This window comes from Dermacentor albipictus, chromosome 1, assembly GCF_038994185.2.
Source record: "Dermacentor albipictus isolate Rhodes 1998 colony chromosome 1, USDA_Dalb.pri_finalv2, whole genome shotgun sequence".
Lineage (NCBI taxonomy): Eukaryota > Metazoa > Arthropoda > Arachnida > Ixodida > Ixodidae > Dermacentor > Dermacentor albipictus.
In genome coordinates this window covers 48416429-48429920 of record NC_091821.1, presented here as the reverse complement: position 1 = coordinate 48429920, position 13492 = coordinate 48416429, and the positions used below count along the sequence as shown (strand labels likewise).

General features: G+C 43.0%; 1 protein-coding gene across 21 annotated transcripts in view; it reads right to left on the bottom strand.

The window, feature by feature from the left end:
• LOC135905719 (uncharacterized) overlaps nucleotides 1-13492 on the bottom strand; it is a 155756-nt gene that overhangs the window by 130112 nt on the left and 12152 nt on the right. For 11 of the 21 annotated variants that reach the window (XM_065436706.2, XM_065436700.1, XM_070520814.1 and 8 more), the window contains 20 exons: nucleotides 13112-13183; nucleotides 12668-12739; nucleotides 12226-12297; nucleotides 11787-11858; nucleotides 11348-11419; nucleotides 10902-10973; nucleotides 10126-10197; nucleotides 9684-9755; nucleotides 9245-9316; nucleotides 8806-8877; nucleotides 8367-8438; nucleotides 7928-7999; nucleotides 7489-7560; nucleotides 7050-7121; nucleotides 6612-6683; nucleotides 5312-5383; nucleotides 4870-4941; nucleotides 4092-4163; nucleotides 3632-3703; nucleotides 3347-3418 (listed from right to left, as the gene is read on the bottom strand). In XM_065436706.2, the coding sequence (XP_065292778.1) occupies nucleotides 3347-3418; nucleotides 3632-3703; nucleotides 4092-4163; nucleotides 4870-4941; nucleotides 5312-5383; nucleotides 6612-6683; nucleotides 7050-7121; nucleotides 7489-7560; nucleotides 7928-7999; nucleotides 8367-8438; nucleotides 8806-8877; nucleotides 9245-9316; nucleotides 9684-9755; nucleotides 10126-10197; nucleotides 10902-10973; nucleotides 11348-11419; nucleotides 11787-11858; nucleotides 12226-12297; nucleotides 12668-12739; nucleotides 13112-13183 (1440 nt within the window). The remainder of the gene's footprint in view (nucleotides 1-3346; nucleotides 3419-3631; nucleotides 3704-4091; nucleotides 4164-4869; nucleotides 4942-5311; nucleotides 5384-6611; nucleotides 6684-7049; nucleotides 7122-7488; nucleotides 7561-7927; nucleotides 8000-8366; nucleotides 8439-8805; nucleotides 8878-9244; nucleotides 9317-9683; nucleotides 9756-10125; nucleotides 10198-10901; nucleotides 10974-11347; nucleotides 11420-11786; nucleotides 11859-12225; nucleotides 12298-12667; nucleotides 12740-13111; nucleotides 13184-13492) is intronic. The other 10 variants (XM_065436736.1, XM_065436746.1, XM_065436715.1 and 7 more) reach the window with 10 other exon arrangements.

Genomic DNA, 13492 nt, shown 5'->3' with positions numbered 1-13492 from the left:
TTACGCGATCACTGTCAATAAAGTTATGCCTGTGCGAGTAACAAAACACTTCACCGCAGCGCGTTGTCCAGTGACGGCTCCGCCGACAGCCAGCGATAGGGTATCGATCGACATGTGTGCACAGCGCAAAAGACGAAGACTGAAAGGAAGACACAACACATGCGCTAGTACTAGTGTACCAGGCGCTGCTTTGCAGAACAGGCACACATTCGTGATAATTTTACTGAACTGGCGACTATTTCGTGTCAAAAAGAATTGGAGCCTGCAAGAAAAAGACAGAGAGAAACCGGCCCGCCGGCGCCGCCACTGTGGAGGGAACATCAGAGAACGTCACATGCCAGCCGCGCTGTCATTGGCTGCGGACAAATGACGGTGCGGTTGTCGGACGCGTCGGACGATGAAAACCTGCTCGGTTTGTGGTATGCCGGGCGTCCAATCCGCGCTTCGCCACGGCAAAACGCCTCGATTCCGGCTGCCGTTCTGGCGCGTCGGAAGCCGGATCGGACCGCGCGTCTCTCGCTGAAAGGCTGGATCGGCGCGCCGACGGCGAGCCCTTTCACGGGCGAGTTCTCGTCGCCGCTCGTCGAACGATGCCCGTTCCTCGGGGGCCGTTCCATCCGTTTTTCGAGACTGAATTGAACGGAAACGAAGCCGGCGCAGCACGCGCGAAACCCTTTCCTGCTCTTTCCTTCCCCGGCTGAAGCGAAACGGCTTTGATTGGTAGCGCGCATGGTGTGAGCGCGCGCCTATGCAGCTGGAATCCTGGTTAATAACTGACGCTCTGGCGCCAGCGCAGCTGTTAACTCTTCAAATTGCCCTTCCCCGCAGCTTCTCTGGGAGCAACTGGGTTTTGCGTGACCACGACAACGCCACTCGAGAGCCAATACAAGCTTCGCTTGAAAAAAAAAATGATAAGAGAGAATACCCTTACGATCAGATTTATGCATACCTATAAGGATGCATAGGGCTCCATAGAAATGCATGATGAAGCCATGATGATAGAGTTAGGCGAACTGAAATTTGGCGGTGGGCCAACCTGAAGTTTGGGGGTGGACCAACTGAAATTTCAAGGTATGCTTACGCATACTTGGACAACTCCGGTGGAGTTTGCATACTTTTGTTCATTCTATTGTGTGCTAAAGGCCAGCTAAGCAAAACACACTCTTTAAAAACATATGCACCACTTTCTCCGCCATCTTGCCCATATTTAACATGGAGGCAATGCCGTTTTCTTACACACAGCCAGAGCACTGGCCACTTATAATGGACGCCGATGGGAATCCAGGAAGTGTCCAATCATCGGTCATTGGTCACTGCTTGTAGGGACGTTTTTCTTGTTTAACAGCATATACATATATTTGAATGAGAAGAAGGGAAATCGAAGAGGGGCCTGATTTATATTAGTCATTGTCATTCATTAGTCAGTGGCTTGTGGTATGATATATATATATATATATATATATATATATATATATATATATATATATATATATATATATTAACTAGCACTCTGAGGGTTAGTTCTAGTAGTAAGACATAAATACCCTAGAAAGGGGATGGGAAAACGACGCCGCGGTAGCTTAAATGGCAAGACCCATGTGACTTCTATTGTTCACTTCAAGTTTTTTCCCGCTTTTGATAAGTCAGTCATAGAAATTGCGCTCGGCATTTAACGCGAGGCTGCAGGAGGAAGCGCACGAGGCAACCATGCACCTACGTCAATGCGAGCCCTACTATTCTCTGCGAATCAGGGGAACAGTTTCAATGAATGTTTTGCAGATCTCCTTAAGCCACCTCATGCTAGACCAGGACTGGTTAAATTACAGGCCAAAAGCCCGCAGCTCTTCAGTATCAGGAATTAGCGGTGAGCCTGTGCTGAGTTGGAAGTCGCTATTGCAAACTCGATCGCTGCCAGGTTTATTGACGTGCACATAAGATTTTTGCCTCGATCACAGGAGTACATCGGTCTGCACGTATTCGTGAAGGACATCGAGGCCTTCTGCAGTTGTTGACTGTGTATCTCAGACTCTATGTGAGTAAACTCCTGCGTGCCATCACCACTATAAATACATAAATGCCATGTCCTGCACGTTTCAGGCTAGCACTGTGAAGGCAATGCTAAAAGCGGTGCCAGAATGAAGCCATGTGGTACTCCACGGATTTATGTGAAAGAACCACATGCTTTTCGGTCCACGCATATGAAAAATGTTTGGCAGCATAAGAATGAGTACACTATTTTCGCAACTGAAACGGGAAACTGAGTGTTTGCATGTTTTTTAGGGTGGTCTCATGTTATACATTATCATATCTTTGCGTATGTCAGTAGTCACCACAGTGGGCGCCAAAGTAACTAAGGTGAGATAATGACTTTGCCTACTAGCATAGTTACACCATCTGTCGTACAAAAGCACAGCCTAAATCCAATCTGAGCTGGGTGGTACTTATCGTTGTGTTCGAGCCAACATGAAATTCAAGCAGACAGCATTCACTCAAGTTGCAGATCGTTGGTGTCAAAAAGATTGGTGGAAAAACTTCAAAGTTTATGACGGCTTGCCTGCTTTAGGTAGGGAGTGTTTTCACTCAGGTGGGAGACATCCCTCGATCTACTACCTACTATTCATGACCCGGAGCAAAGTGCCAATGGCCTCACCTTCCAAGCTCTTAAATAGCTCATGTTTGTACTTGCAAGGTTTCCTGTTTGCAGTAATACAAACATTTTAAGTACATGTGGAACGCACACCTGGCAAATCAGGCATATATTATAAACCATTGTGGGCATTAAATGTTTTCATTGAGGTATTACTCTTATGTTCTGTATGTTACTGTTATCACCTTCCCAGAAAGATGTTCTTACTCTACATAGTAAATATTCGCGAACGTTGCCGTCACTTCACTGTGAGAACACATCACAATACATATACTGCAGACATGCCGTGAGCGCTTTAGTAGATTCTTGAAACGCACGCGATCACAGCAGATTATTCTGCAGTGTACAATCTAACTACATCGAGTGGTGTTATGTGATTTGACTATCGCAGAGAATCTTCGCCACAATCGTCACCTAAGTGATACTTTCTCTTCTGAGCACATAGTTGTCCAATAAATAGTTCTACATCAGGATCATGTAACAGTTCTGCTCCAGCTGTCGTCGCTTTCGTGCTTTGTGTGGCCCTCCTCCATCCTATTTTATCATGATGATCGGCCAGGTATGATCGATAGATAGTATGAAAAAATTGAATAAAATGAAATAGTTCATGACATTCTTTCAGCGACTTGATCTTGTTCATCATTTCGGCTAGTGCTTCTGCCGGTACAACGCGGGCACATCATGACGTTCAATTCGTACCTTGCCCAATTGGAGTAGGAGTCGAAGCAGACCTATCAAATTCGGAATCGTGGCCGCCTTCAGCAGGGTCCACTGCGCACATATGTAAATTAGGCATGTATTTCCAGGTGACAGCATGCATGTTATCACGATGATCTTCCGGTTATGAAGTATGCATAGAAAGAAAGAAATGGAATCGAGTGAAAGGAGTCATTACATAATGCAAACGTCTTGTTCATCCTATTTATCATTTTGGTTAGTGTTTCTACCGGTGCATCCATGTACATCGTAACGTTCAATTCGTACCTTGCCCAAGTGGAGTAGGAGTCGAAGCAGGCAAATCACGTAGGCAGTGATGGCCGCCTTCAGCAGGGTCCACTGCGCACATATGTAAATTACGCACGTACTTCCAGGTGACAGCATTGATACTGAGTCATGGTTCTTTTTTTTCTGGTAAAAAGTAAGAACAACAAATCACAGCAAGTTTGTCAAATAAATTGTTCTAGACCAGTATGATGCAACTATACATATGTTATCGTTTTATCCCTTTGAGTGGCTCGACGGGTGCTCCTGCTCACTTCTATGTTATCACGATGATCTCCCGGTTATGAAGTATGGACCGGTTATGAAGTATGGATAGTAAGAAAGAAATGGAATCGAGTGAAAGGAATCATTACATAATGCAAACGTCTTGTTCTTCCTATTTATCATTTTGACTAGTGTTTCTACCGGTGCATCCGTGTACATCGTGGCGTTCAATTCGTACCTTGCCCAAGTGGAGTAGAAGTCGAAGCAGGCAAGTCACGTACGCAGTGATGGCCGCCTTCAGCAGGGTCCACTGCGCACATATGTAAGTTACGCATGCATTTCCAGGTGACAGCAATGATACTGAGCCATGGATCTTTTTACTGGTAAAAAGTAAGAACAACAAATCACAGCAAGTTTGTCAAATAAATTGTTCTAGACCAGTATGACGCAACTATACATATGTTATCGTTTTCTCCCTTTGAGTGGCTCGACAGGTGCTCCTGCTCACTTCTATGTTATCACGATGATCTTCCGGTTATGAAGTATGGATAGTAAGAAAGAAATGGAATCGCGTGAAAGGAATTATTACATAATGCAAATGTCTTGTTCTTCCTATTCATCATTTTGGCTAGTGTTTCTACCGGTGCATCCATGTAAATCGTGACGTTCAAGTCGCACTTTGCCTAAGTGGAGTAGGAGTCAAGGCAGGCAAATCACTTTCGTAATAAAGGCCACCTTCTGCAGGATCCACTGCGCACATATGTAAATTATACAGGTATTTCCAGGTGACAGCATTCATACTGAGATATGGTCATTTTTTCTATTGAAAAGTAAGAACAACAAGTCCTAGCCAATTCACAATGATCTGCAGTTTGTGAACGGTGGATGGTAGGAAAAAAATAGAATCGAGTGAAAGGAATAATTACATACTGCAAGCGTCTTGTTCTTTCTATTCATGATTTTGGCTAGTGTTTCTACCGGTGCATCAAGGGTACATCGTGACGTTCAATTCGTACCTTGTTCAAGTGGAGTAGGAGTCGAGGCAGGCAAATCACTTTTACAATGATGGCTGCCTTCAGCAGGGTCCACTGCGCACATATGTAAATTACGCATGTATTTATAGGTGCCAGCATGCATACTGAGCTATGATTCTTTTTTCTGGTTAAAAGGAAGAACAACAAACCACAGCAAGTTGCCGAATAAATTGTTCTAGATCGGGATAATGCAACACATGTTCGCATTCGCTTGCTTTGACTGGCTCGAGAGGGGCTCCTGCTCAGCTATACGTTACCGCAATGATATGCCATGTGTGAACGGTTGATGGCAAGAAAGAAATAGAATCGACTGAAAGGAATCATTACATAACACCAACGTCTTGTTCTTCCAATTCATCCTTTCTTGACTGGTGCTCCTGCCTATACAACATGGTTAGACCATGAAATGCTTCTGTATTCATACCTTGCCTAGATTCAGCAGGAATCCAATCGGATAAATCGAACTCGAAAGGATCACTGGCTTCAGCAGGGTCCACTGCATAGATAAATCAGCATGACAGCATGCATACAAAGCCATGTTCTTTCATTGGTTAGTAGTATGAACACCCAAACACAACTAAGCCACAGTAAGTTGCCCAATAAATAGTTCTAGAGCGAGATCATGTAACAATTCTATCCCAGCTGTTTTTGTTTTGCGCTTTGTTTGAATCGTCTGCTGCCCGTAATGAGTCTAATATGTTATCAGGATAATCGGGCTGTCGTGAGAGATGCACCATAAGAGTGGAATACAATCGAGTGAAATGAATCATTACATAATACCAACATCTTGTTGTTCCTATTCATTATTTTGGCTAGCGTTTCTACCGGTGCATCACGGGTACATCGTGGCGTTCAATTCTTACCTTGCCCAAGTGGAGTAGGAGTCGAGGCAGGCAAATCACTTTTACTATGATGGCTGCCTTCAGCAGGGTCCAATGCGCACATATGTCAATTACGCATTTATTTCTAGGTGACAGCATGCATACTGAGCCTTGGTTCTTTTTTCTGGTGAAACGCAAGAACAACGAACCACAGCAGGCTTTCCGAATAAATTGAGCTAGATGGGGATAACTAACTATTACATATGTTTTCGTTTTTTACTTCTAGTGGCTCGAGGGGGGATCCTGCTAAGTTCTATGTTATCACGATGATCTGCCGGTTGTGAACGGTTGATGGCAAGAAAGAAATATAATCGAGTGAAATGAATCATTAAATAATACCAACACCTTGTTGTTCCTATTCATTATTTTGGCTAGCGTTTCTACCTGTGCATCACGGGTACATCGTGGCGTTCAATTCGTACTTTGTTCAAGTGGAGTAGGAGTCGAGGCAGGCAAATCACTTTTGTAATAATGGCCGCCTTCATCAGGGTCCACTGCGCACATATGTAGATTACCTCATGCATACTGAGCCATGGTTCATTCTTCTGGTGAAAAGGAAGAACAATAAACCACAGCAATTTGGCTGAATTATTTGTTCTAGATCGCATAATGCAACACACGTTCACGTTTTCTTTGAGTGGCTCGAGGGGTGCTCCTGCTAAGTTCTATGTTATCACGAAGATCTACCGGTTGTGAACGGCTGATGGCAAGAAAGAAATAGAATCGAGTGCAAGGAATCATTACATAATACCAACGTCTTGCTCTTCCTATTCATCCTTTTTATTGACTGGTGCTCCTGCCTGTGCAACATGGTTAGACCATGAAATGCTTCTGTATTCGTACCTTGACTAGATTCAGCAGGAATCCAATCGGATAAATCGAACTCGAAAGGATCACTGGCTTCAGCAGGGTCCACTGCATAGATAAATCAGCATGACAGCATGCATACAAAGCCATGTTCTTTCCTTTGTTAGTAGTATGAACACCCAAACACAACTGAGCCACAGTAAGTTGCCCAATAAATAGTTCTAGAGCGAGATCATGTAACAATTCTATCCCAACTGTTTTTGTTTTGCGCTTTGTTTGAATCGTCTGCTGCCCGTAATGAGTCTAATATGTTATCAGGATAATCGGGCTCTCGTGAGAGATGCACCATAAAATTGGAATAATATCGAGTGAAATGAATCATTACGTAATACCAACATCTTGTTGTTCCTATTCATCATTTTGGCTAGTGTTCCTACCGGTGCATCCGTGTACATCGTGGCGTTCAATTCGTACCTTGCCCAAGTGGAGTAGAAGTCGAAGCAGGCAAGTCACGTACGCAGTGATGGCCGCCTTCAGCAGGGTCCACTGCGCACATATGCAAATTACGCATGTATTTATAGGTGACAGCATGCATACTGAGCCATGGTTCATTCTTCTGGTGAAAAGGAAGAACAATAAACCACAGAAATTTGGCTGAATAAATTGTTCTAGATCGCATAATGCAACACACGTTCACGTTTTCTTTGAGTGGCTCGAGGGATGCTCCTGCTAAGTTCTATGTTATCACGAAGATCTACCGGTTGTGAACGGTTGATGGCAAGAAAGAAATAGAATCGAGTGCAAGGAATCATTGCATAATACCAACTTCTTGCTCTTCCTATTCATCCTTTTTTTGACTGGTGCTCCTGCCTGTGCAACATGGTTTGACCATGAAATGCTTCTGTATTCGTACCTTGACTAGATTCAGCAGGAATCCAATCGGATAAATCGAACTCGAAAGGATCACTGGCTTCAGCAGGGTCCACTGCATAGATAAATCAGCATGACAGCATGCATACAAAGCCATGTTCTTTCCTTTGTTAGTAGTATGAACACCCAAACACAACTGAGCCACAGTAAGTTGCCCAATAAATAGTTCTAGAGCGAGATCATGTAACAATTCTATCCCAACTGTTTTTGTTTTGCGCTTTGTTTGAATCGTCTGCTGCCCGTAATGAGTCTAATATGTTATCAGGATAATCGGGCTCTCGTGAGAGATGCACCATAAAATTGGAATAATATCGAGTGAAATGAATCATTACGTAATACCAATAACTTGTTGTTCCTATTCATCATTTTGGCTAGTGTTCCTACCGGTGCATCAAGGGTACATCGTGACGTTCAATTCGTACCTTGTTCAAGTGGAGTAGGAGTCGAGGCAGGCAAATCACTTTTACAATGATGGCTGCCTCCAGCAGGGTCCACTGCGCACATATGCAAATTACGCATGTATTTGTAGGTGACAGCATGCATACTGAGCCATGGTTCATTCTTCTGGTGAAAAGGAAGAACAATAAACCACAGAAATTTGGCTGAATAAATTGTTCTAGATCGCATAATGCAACACACGTTCACGTTTTCTTTGAGTGGCTGGAGGGATGCTCCTGCTAAGTTCTATGTTATCACGAAGATCTACCGGTTGTGAACGGTTGATGGCAAGAAAGAAGTAGAATCGAGTGCAAGGAATCATTGCATAATACCAACTTCTTGCTCTTCCTATTCATCCTTTTTTTGACTGGTGCTCCTGCCTGTGCAACATGGTTAGACCATGAAATGCTTCTGTATTCGTACCTTGACTAGATTCAGCAGGAATCCAATCGGATAAATCGAACTCGAAAGGATCACTGGCTTCAGCAGGGTCCACTGCATAGATAAATCAGCATGACAGCATGCATACAAAGCCATGTTCTTTCCTTTGTTAGTAGTATAAACACCCAAACACAACTGAGCCACAGTAAGTTGCCCAATAAATAGTTCTAGAGCGAGATCATGTAACAATTCTATCCCAACTGTTTTTGTTTTGCGCTTTGTTTGAATCGTCTGCTGCCCGTAATGAGTCTAATATGTTATCAGGATAATCGGGCTCTCGTGAGAGATGCACCATAAAATTGGAATAATATCGAGTGAAATGAATCATTACGTAATACCAATAACTTGTTGTTCCTATTCATCATTTTGGCTAGTGTTCCTACCGGTGCATCAAGGGTACATCGTGACGTTCAATTCGTACCTTGTTCAAGTGGAGTAGGAGTCGAGGCAGGCAAATCACTTTTACAATGATGGCTGCCTCCAGCAGGGTCCACTGCGCACATATGCAAATTACTCATGTATTTATAGGTGACAGCATGCATACTGAGCCATGGTTCATTCTTCTGGTGAAAAGGAAGAACAATAAACCACAGCAATTTGGCTGAATAAATTGTTCTAGATCGCATAATGCAACAAACGTTCACGTTTTCTTTGAGTGGCTCGAGGGGTGCTCCTGCTAAGTTCTATGTTATCACGAAGATCTACCGGTTGTGAACGGTTGATGGCAAGAAAGAAATAGAATCGAGTGCAAGGAATCATTGCATAATACCAACTTCTTGCTCTTCCTATTCATCCTTTTTTTGACTGGTGCTCCTGCCTGTGCAACATGGTTAGACCATGAAATGCTTCTGTATTCGTACCTTGACTAGATTCAGCAGGAATCCAATCGGATAAATTGAACTCTAAAGGATCACTGGCTTCAGCAGGGTCCACTGCATGGATAAATCAGCATGACAGCATGCATACAAAGCCATGTTCTTTCATTGGTTAGTAGTATGAACACCCAAACACAACTGAGCCACAGCAAGTTGCCCAATAAATAGTTCTAGAGCGAGATCATGTAACAATTCTATCTCAGCTGTTTTTGTTTTGCGCTTTGTTTGAATCGTCTGCTGCCTGTAATGAGTCTAATATGTTATCAGGATGATCGGGCTGTCGTGAGAGATGCACCATAAAAGTGGAATACAATCGAGTGAAATGAATCATTACTTAATACCAACATCTTGTTGTTCCTATTCATTATTTTGTCTAGCGTTTCTACCGGTGCATCACGGGTACATCGTGGCGTTCAATTCTTACCTTGCCCAAGTGGAGTAGGAGTCGAGGCAGGCAAATCACTTTTGTAATGATGGCCGCCTTCAGCAGGGTCCACTGCGCACATATGTAAATTACGCATGAATTTCCAGGTGACAGCATTGATACTGAGTCATGGTTATTTTTTTTCTGGTAAAAAGTAAGAACAACAAATCACAGCAAGTTTGTCAAATAAATTGTTCTAGACCAGTATGATGCAACTATACATATGTTATCGTTTTCTCCCTTTGAGTGGCTCGACGGGTGCTCCTGCTCACTTCTATGTTATCACGATGATCTTCCGGTTATGAAGTATGGATAGTAAGAAAGAAATGGAATCGAGTGAAAGGAATCATTACATAATGCAAACGTCTTGTTCTTCCTATTTATCATTTTGACTAGTGTTTCTACCAGTGCATCCGTGTACATCGTGGCGTTCAATTCGTACCTTGCCCAAGTCGAGTAGAAGTCGAAGCAGGCAAGTCACGTATGCAGTGATGGCCGCTTTCAGCAGGGTCCACTGCGCACATATGTAAGTTACGCATGCATTTCCAGGTGACAACAATGATACTGAGCCATGGATCTTTTTACTGGTAAAAAGTAAGAACAACAAATCACAGCAAGTTTGTCAAATAAATTGTTCTAGACCAGTATGATGCAACTATACATATGTTATCGTTTTCCCCCTTTGAGTGGCTCGACAGGTGCTCCTGCTCACTTCTATGTTATCACGATGATCTTCCGGTTATGAAGTATGGATAGTAAGAAAGAAATGGAATCGCGTGAAAGGAATTATTACATAATGCAAACGTCTTGTTCTTCCTATTCATCATTTTGGCTAGTGTTCTACCGGTGCATCCATGTACATCGTGACGTTCAAGTCGTACCTTGCGTAAGTGGAGTAGGAGTCAAGGCAGGCAAATCACTTTCGTAATAAAGGCCACCTTCTGCAGGATCCGTGCGCACGTATGTAAATTATACATGTATTTCCAGGTGACAGCATTCATACTGAGATATGGTCATTTTTTCTATTGAAAAGTAAGAACAACAATTCCTAGCCAGTTCACAATGATCTGCAGTTTGTGAACGGTGGATGCTAGGAAAAAAATAGAATCGAGTGAAAGGAATAATTACATACTGCAAGCGTCTTGTTCTTTCTAGTCATGATTTTGGCTAGTGTTTCTACCGGTGCATCAAGGGTACATCGTGACGTTCAATTCGTACCTTGTTCAAGTGGAGTAGGAGTCGAGGAAGGCAAATCACTTTTACAATGATGGCTGCCTTCAGCAGGGTCCACTGCGCACATATGTAAATTACGCATGTATTTATAGGTGCCAGCATGCATACTGAGCTATGATTCTTTTTTCTGGTTAAAAGGAAGAACAACAAACCACAGCAAGTTTGCCGAATAAATTGTTCTAGATCGGGATAATGCAACACATGTTCGCATTCTCTTGCTTTGAGTGGCTCGAGAGGGGCTCCTGCTCAGCTATACGTTATCGCAATGATATACCATGTGTGAACGGTTGATGGCAAGAAAGAAATAGAATCGAGTGAAGGGAATCATTACATAACACCAACGTCTTGTTCTTCCTATTCATCCTTTTTTTTTGGCTAGTGCTTCTGCCTGTGCAATACGGTTGGACCATGAAATGCTTATCTATTCGTACCTTGCCTAGATTCAGCAGGAATCCAATTGGATAAATCGAACTCGAAAGGATCACTGGCTTCAGCAGGGTCCACTGCATAGATAAATCAGCATGACAGCATGCATACAAAGCCATGTTCTCTCATTGGCTAGTAGTATGAACACCCAAGCACAACTAAGCCACAGTAAGTTGCCCAATAAATAGTTCTAGAGCGAGATCATGTAACAATTCTATCCCAGCTGTTTTTGTTTTGAGCTTTGTTTGAATCGTCTGCTGCCCGTAATGAGTCTAATATGTTATCAGGATAATCGGGCTGTCGTGAGAGATGCACCATAAGAGTGGAATACAATCGAGTGAAATGTATCATTACATAATACCAACATCTTGTTGTTCCTATTCATTATTTTGGCTAGCGTTTCTACCGGTGCATCACGGGTACATCGTGACGTTCAATTCGTACCTTGTTCAAGTGGAGTAGGAGTCGAGGCAGGCAAATCACCTTTACAATAATGGCTGCCTTCAGCAGGGTCCACTGCGCACATATGCAAATTACTCATGTATTTATAGGTGACAGCATGCATACTGAGCCATGGTTCATTCTTCTGGTGAAAAGGAAGAACAATAAACCACAGCAATTTGGCTGAATAAATTGTTCTAGATCGCATAATGCAACAAACGTTCACGTTTTCTTTGAGTGGCTCGAGGGGTGCTCCTGCTAAGTTCTATGTTATCACGAAGATCTACCGGTTGTGAACGGTTGATGGCAAGAAAGAAATAGAATCGAGTGAAAGGAATCATTACATAATACCAACGTCTTGCTCTTCCTATTCATCCTTGTTTTGACTGGTGCTCCTGCCTGTGCAACATGGTTAGACCATGAAATGCTTCTGTATCCGTACCTTGACTAGATTCAGCAGGAATCCAATCGGATAAATCGAACTCGAAAGGATCACTGGCTTCAGCAGGGTCCACTGCATAGATAAATCAGCATGACAGCATGCATACAAAGCCATGTTCTTTCCTTTGTTAGTAGTATGAACACCCAACCTCAACAACTGAGCCACAGTAAGTTGCCCAATAAATAGTTCTGGAGTGAGATCATGTAACAATTCTATCCCAGCTGTTTTTGTTTTGCGCTTTGTTTGAATCGTCTGCTGCCCGTAATGAGTCTAATATGTTATCAGGATGATCGGACTGTCGTGAGAGATGCACCATAAAATTGGAATAATATCGAGTGAAATGAATCATTACGTAATACCAACATCTCGTTGTTCCTATTCATCATTTTGGCTAGTGTTTCTACCGGTGCATCAAGGGTACATCGTGACGTTCAATTCATACCTTGTTCAAGTGGAGTAGGAGTCGAGGCAGGCAAATCACTTTTACAATGATGGCTGCCTCCAGCAGGGTCCACTGCGCACATATGTAAATTACGCATGTATTTATAGGTGACAGCATGCATACTGAGCCACGATTCTTTTTTCTGGTGAAAAAGAAGAACAACAAACCACAGGAAGTTTGCCGAATAAATTGTTCTAGATCGGGATAATGCAACACATGTTCGCATTCTCTTGCTTTGAGTGGCTCGAGAGGGGCTCCTGCTCAGCTATACGTTATCGAAATGATATACCATGTGTGAATGGTTGATGGCAAGAAAGAAATAGAATCGAGTGAAAGGAATCATTACATAACACCACCGTCTTGTTCTTCCTATTCATCCTTTTTTTGGCTAGTGCTTCTGCCTGTGCAATACGGTTGGACCATGAAATGCTTATATATTCGTACCTTGCTTAGATTCAGCAGGAATCCAATCGGATAAATCGAACTCGAAAGGATCACTGGCTTCAGCAGGGTCCACTGCATAGATAAATCAGCATGACAGCATGCATACAAAGCCATGTTCTTTCCTTTGTTAGTAGTATGAACACCCAACCGCAACAACTGAGGCACAGTAAGTTGCCCAATAAATAGTTCTGGAGTGAGATCATGTAACAATTCTATCCCAGCTGTTTTTGTTTTGCGCTTTGTTTGAATCGTCTGCTGCCCGTAATGAGTCTAATATGTTATCAGGATGATAGGGCTGTCGTGAGAGATGCACCATAAAAGTGGAGTACAATCGAGTGAAATGAATCATTACATAATACCAACATCTTGTTGTTCCTATTC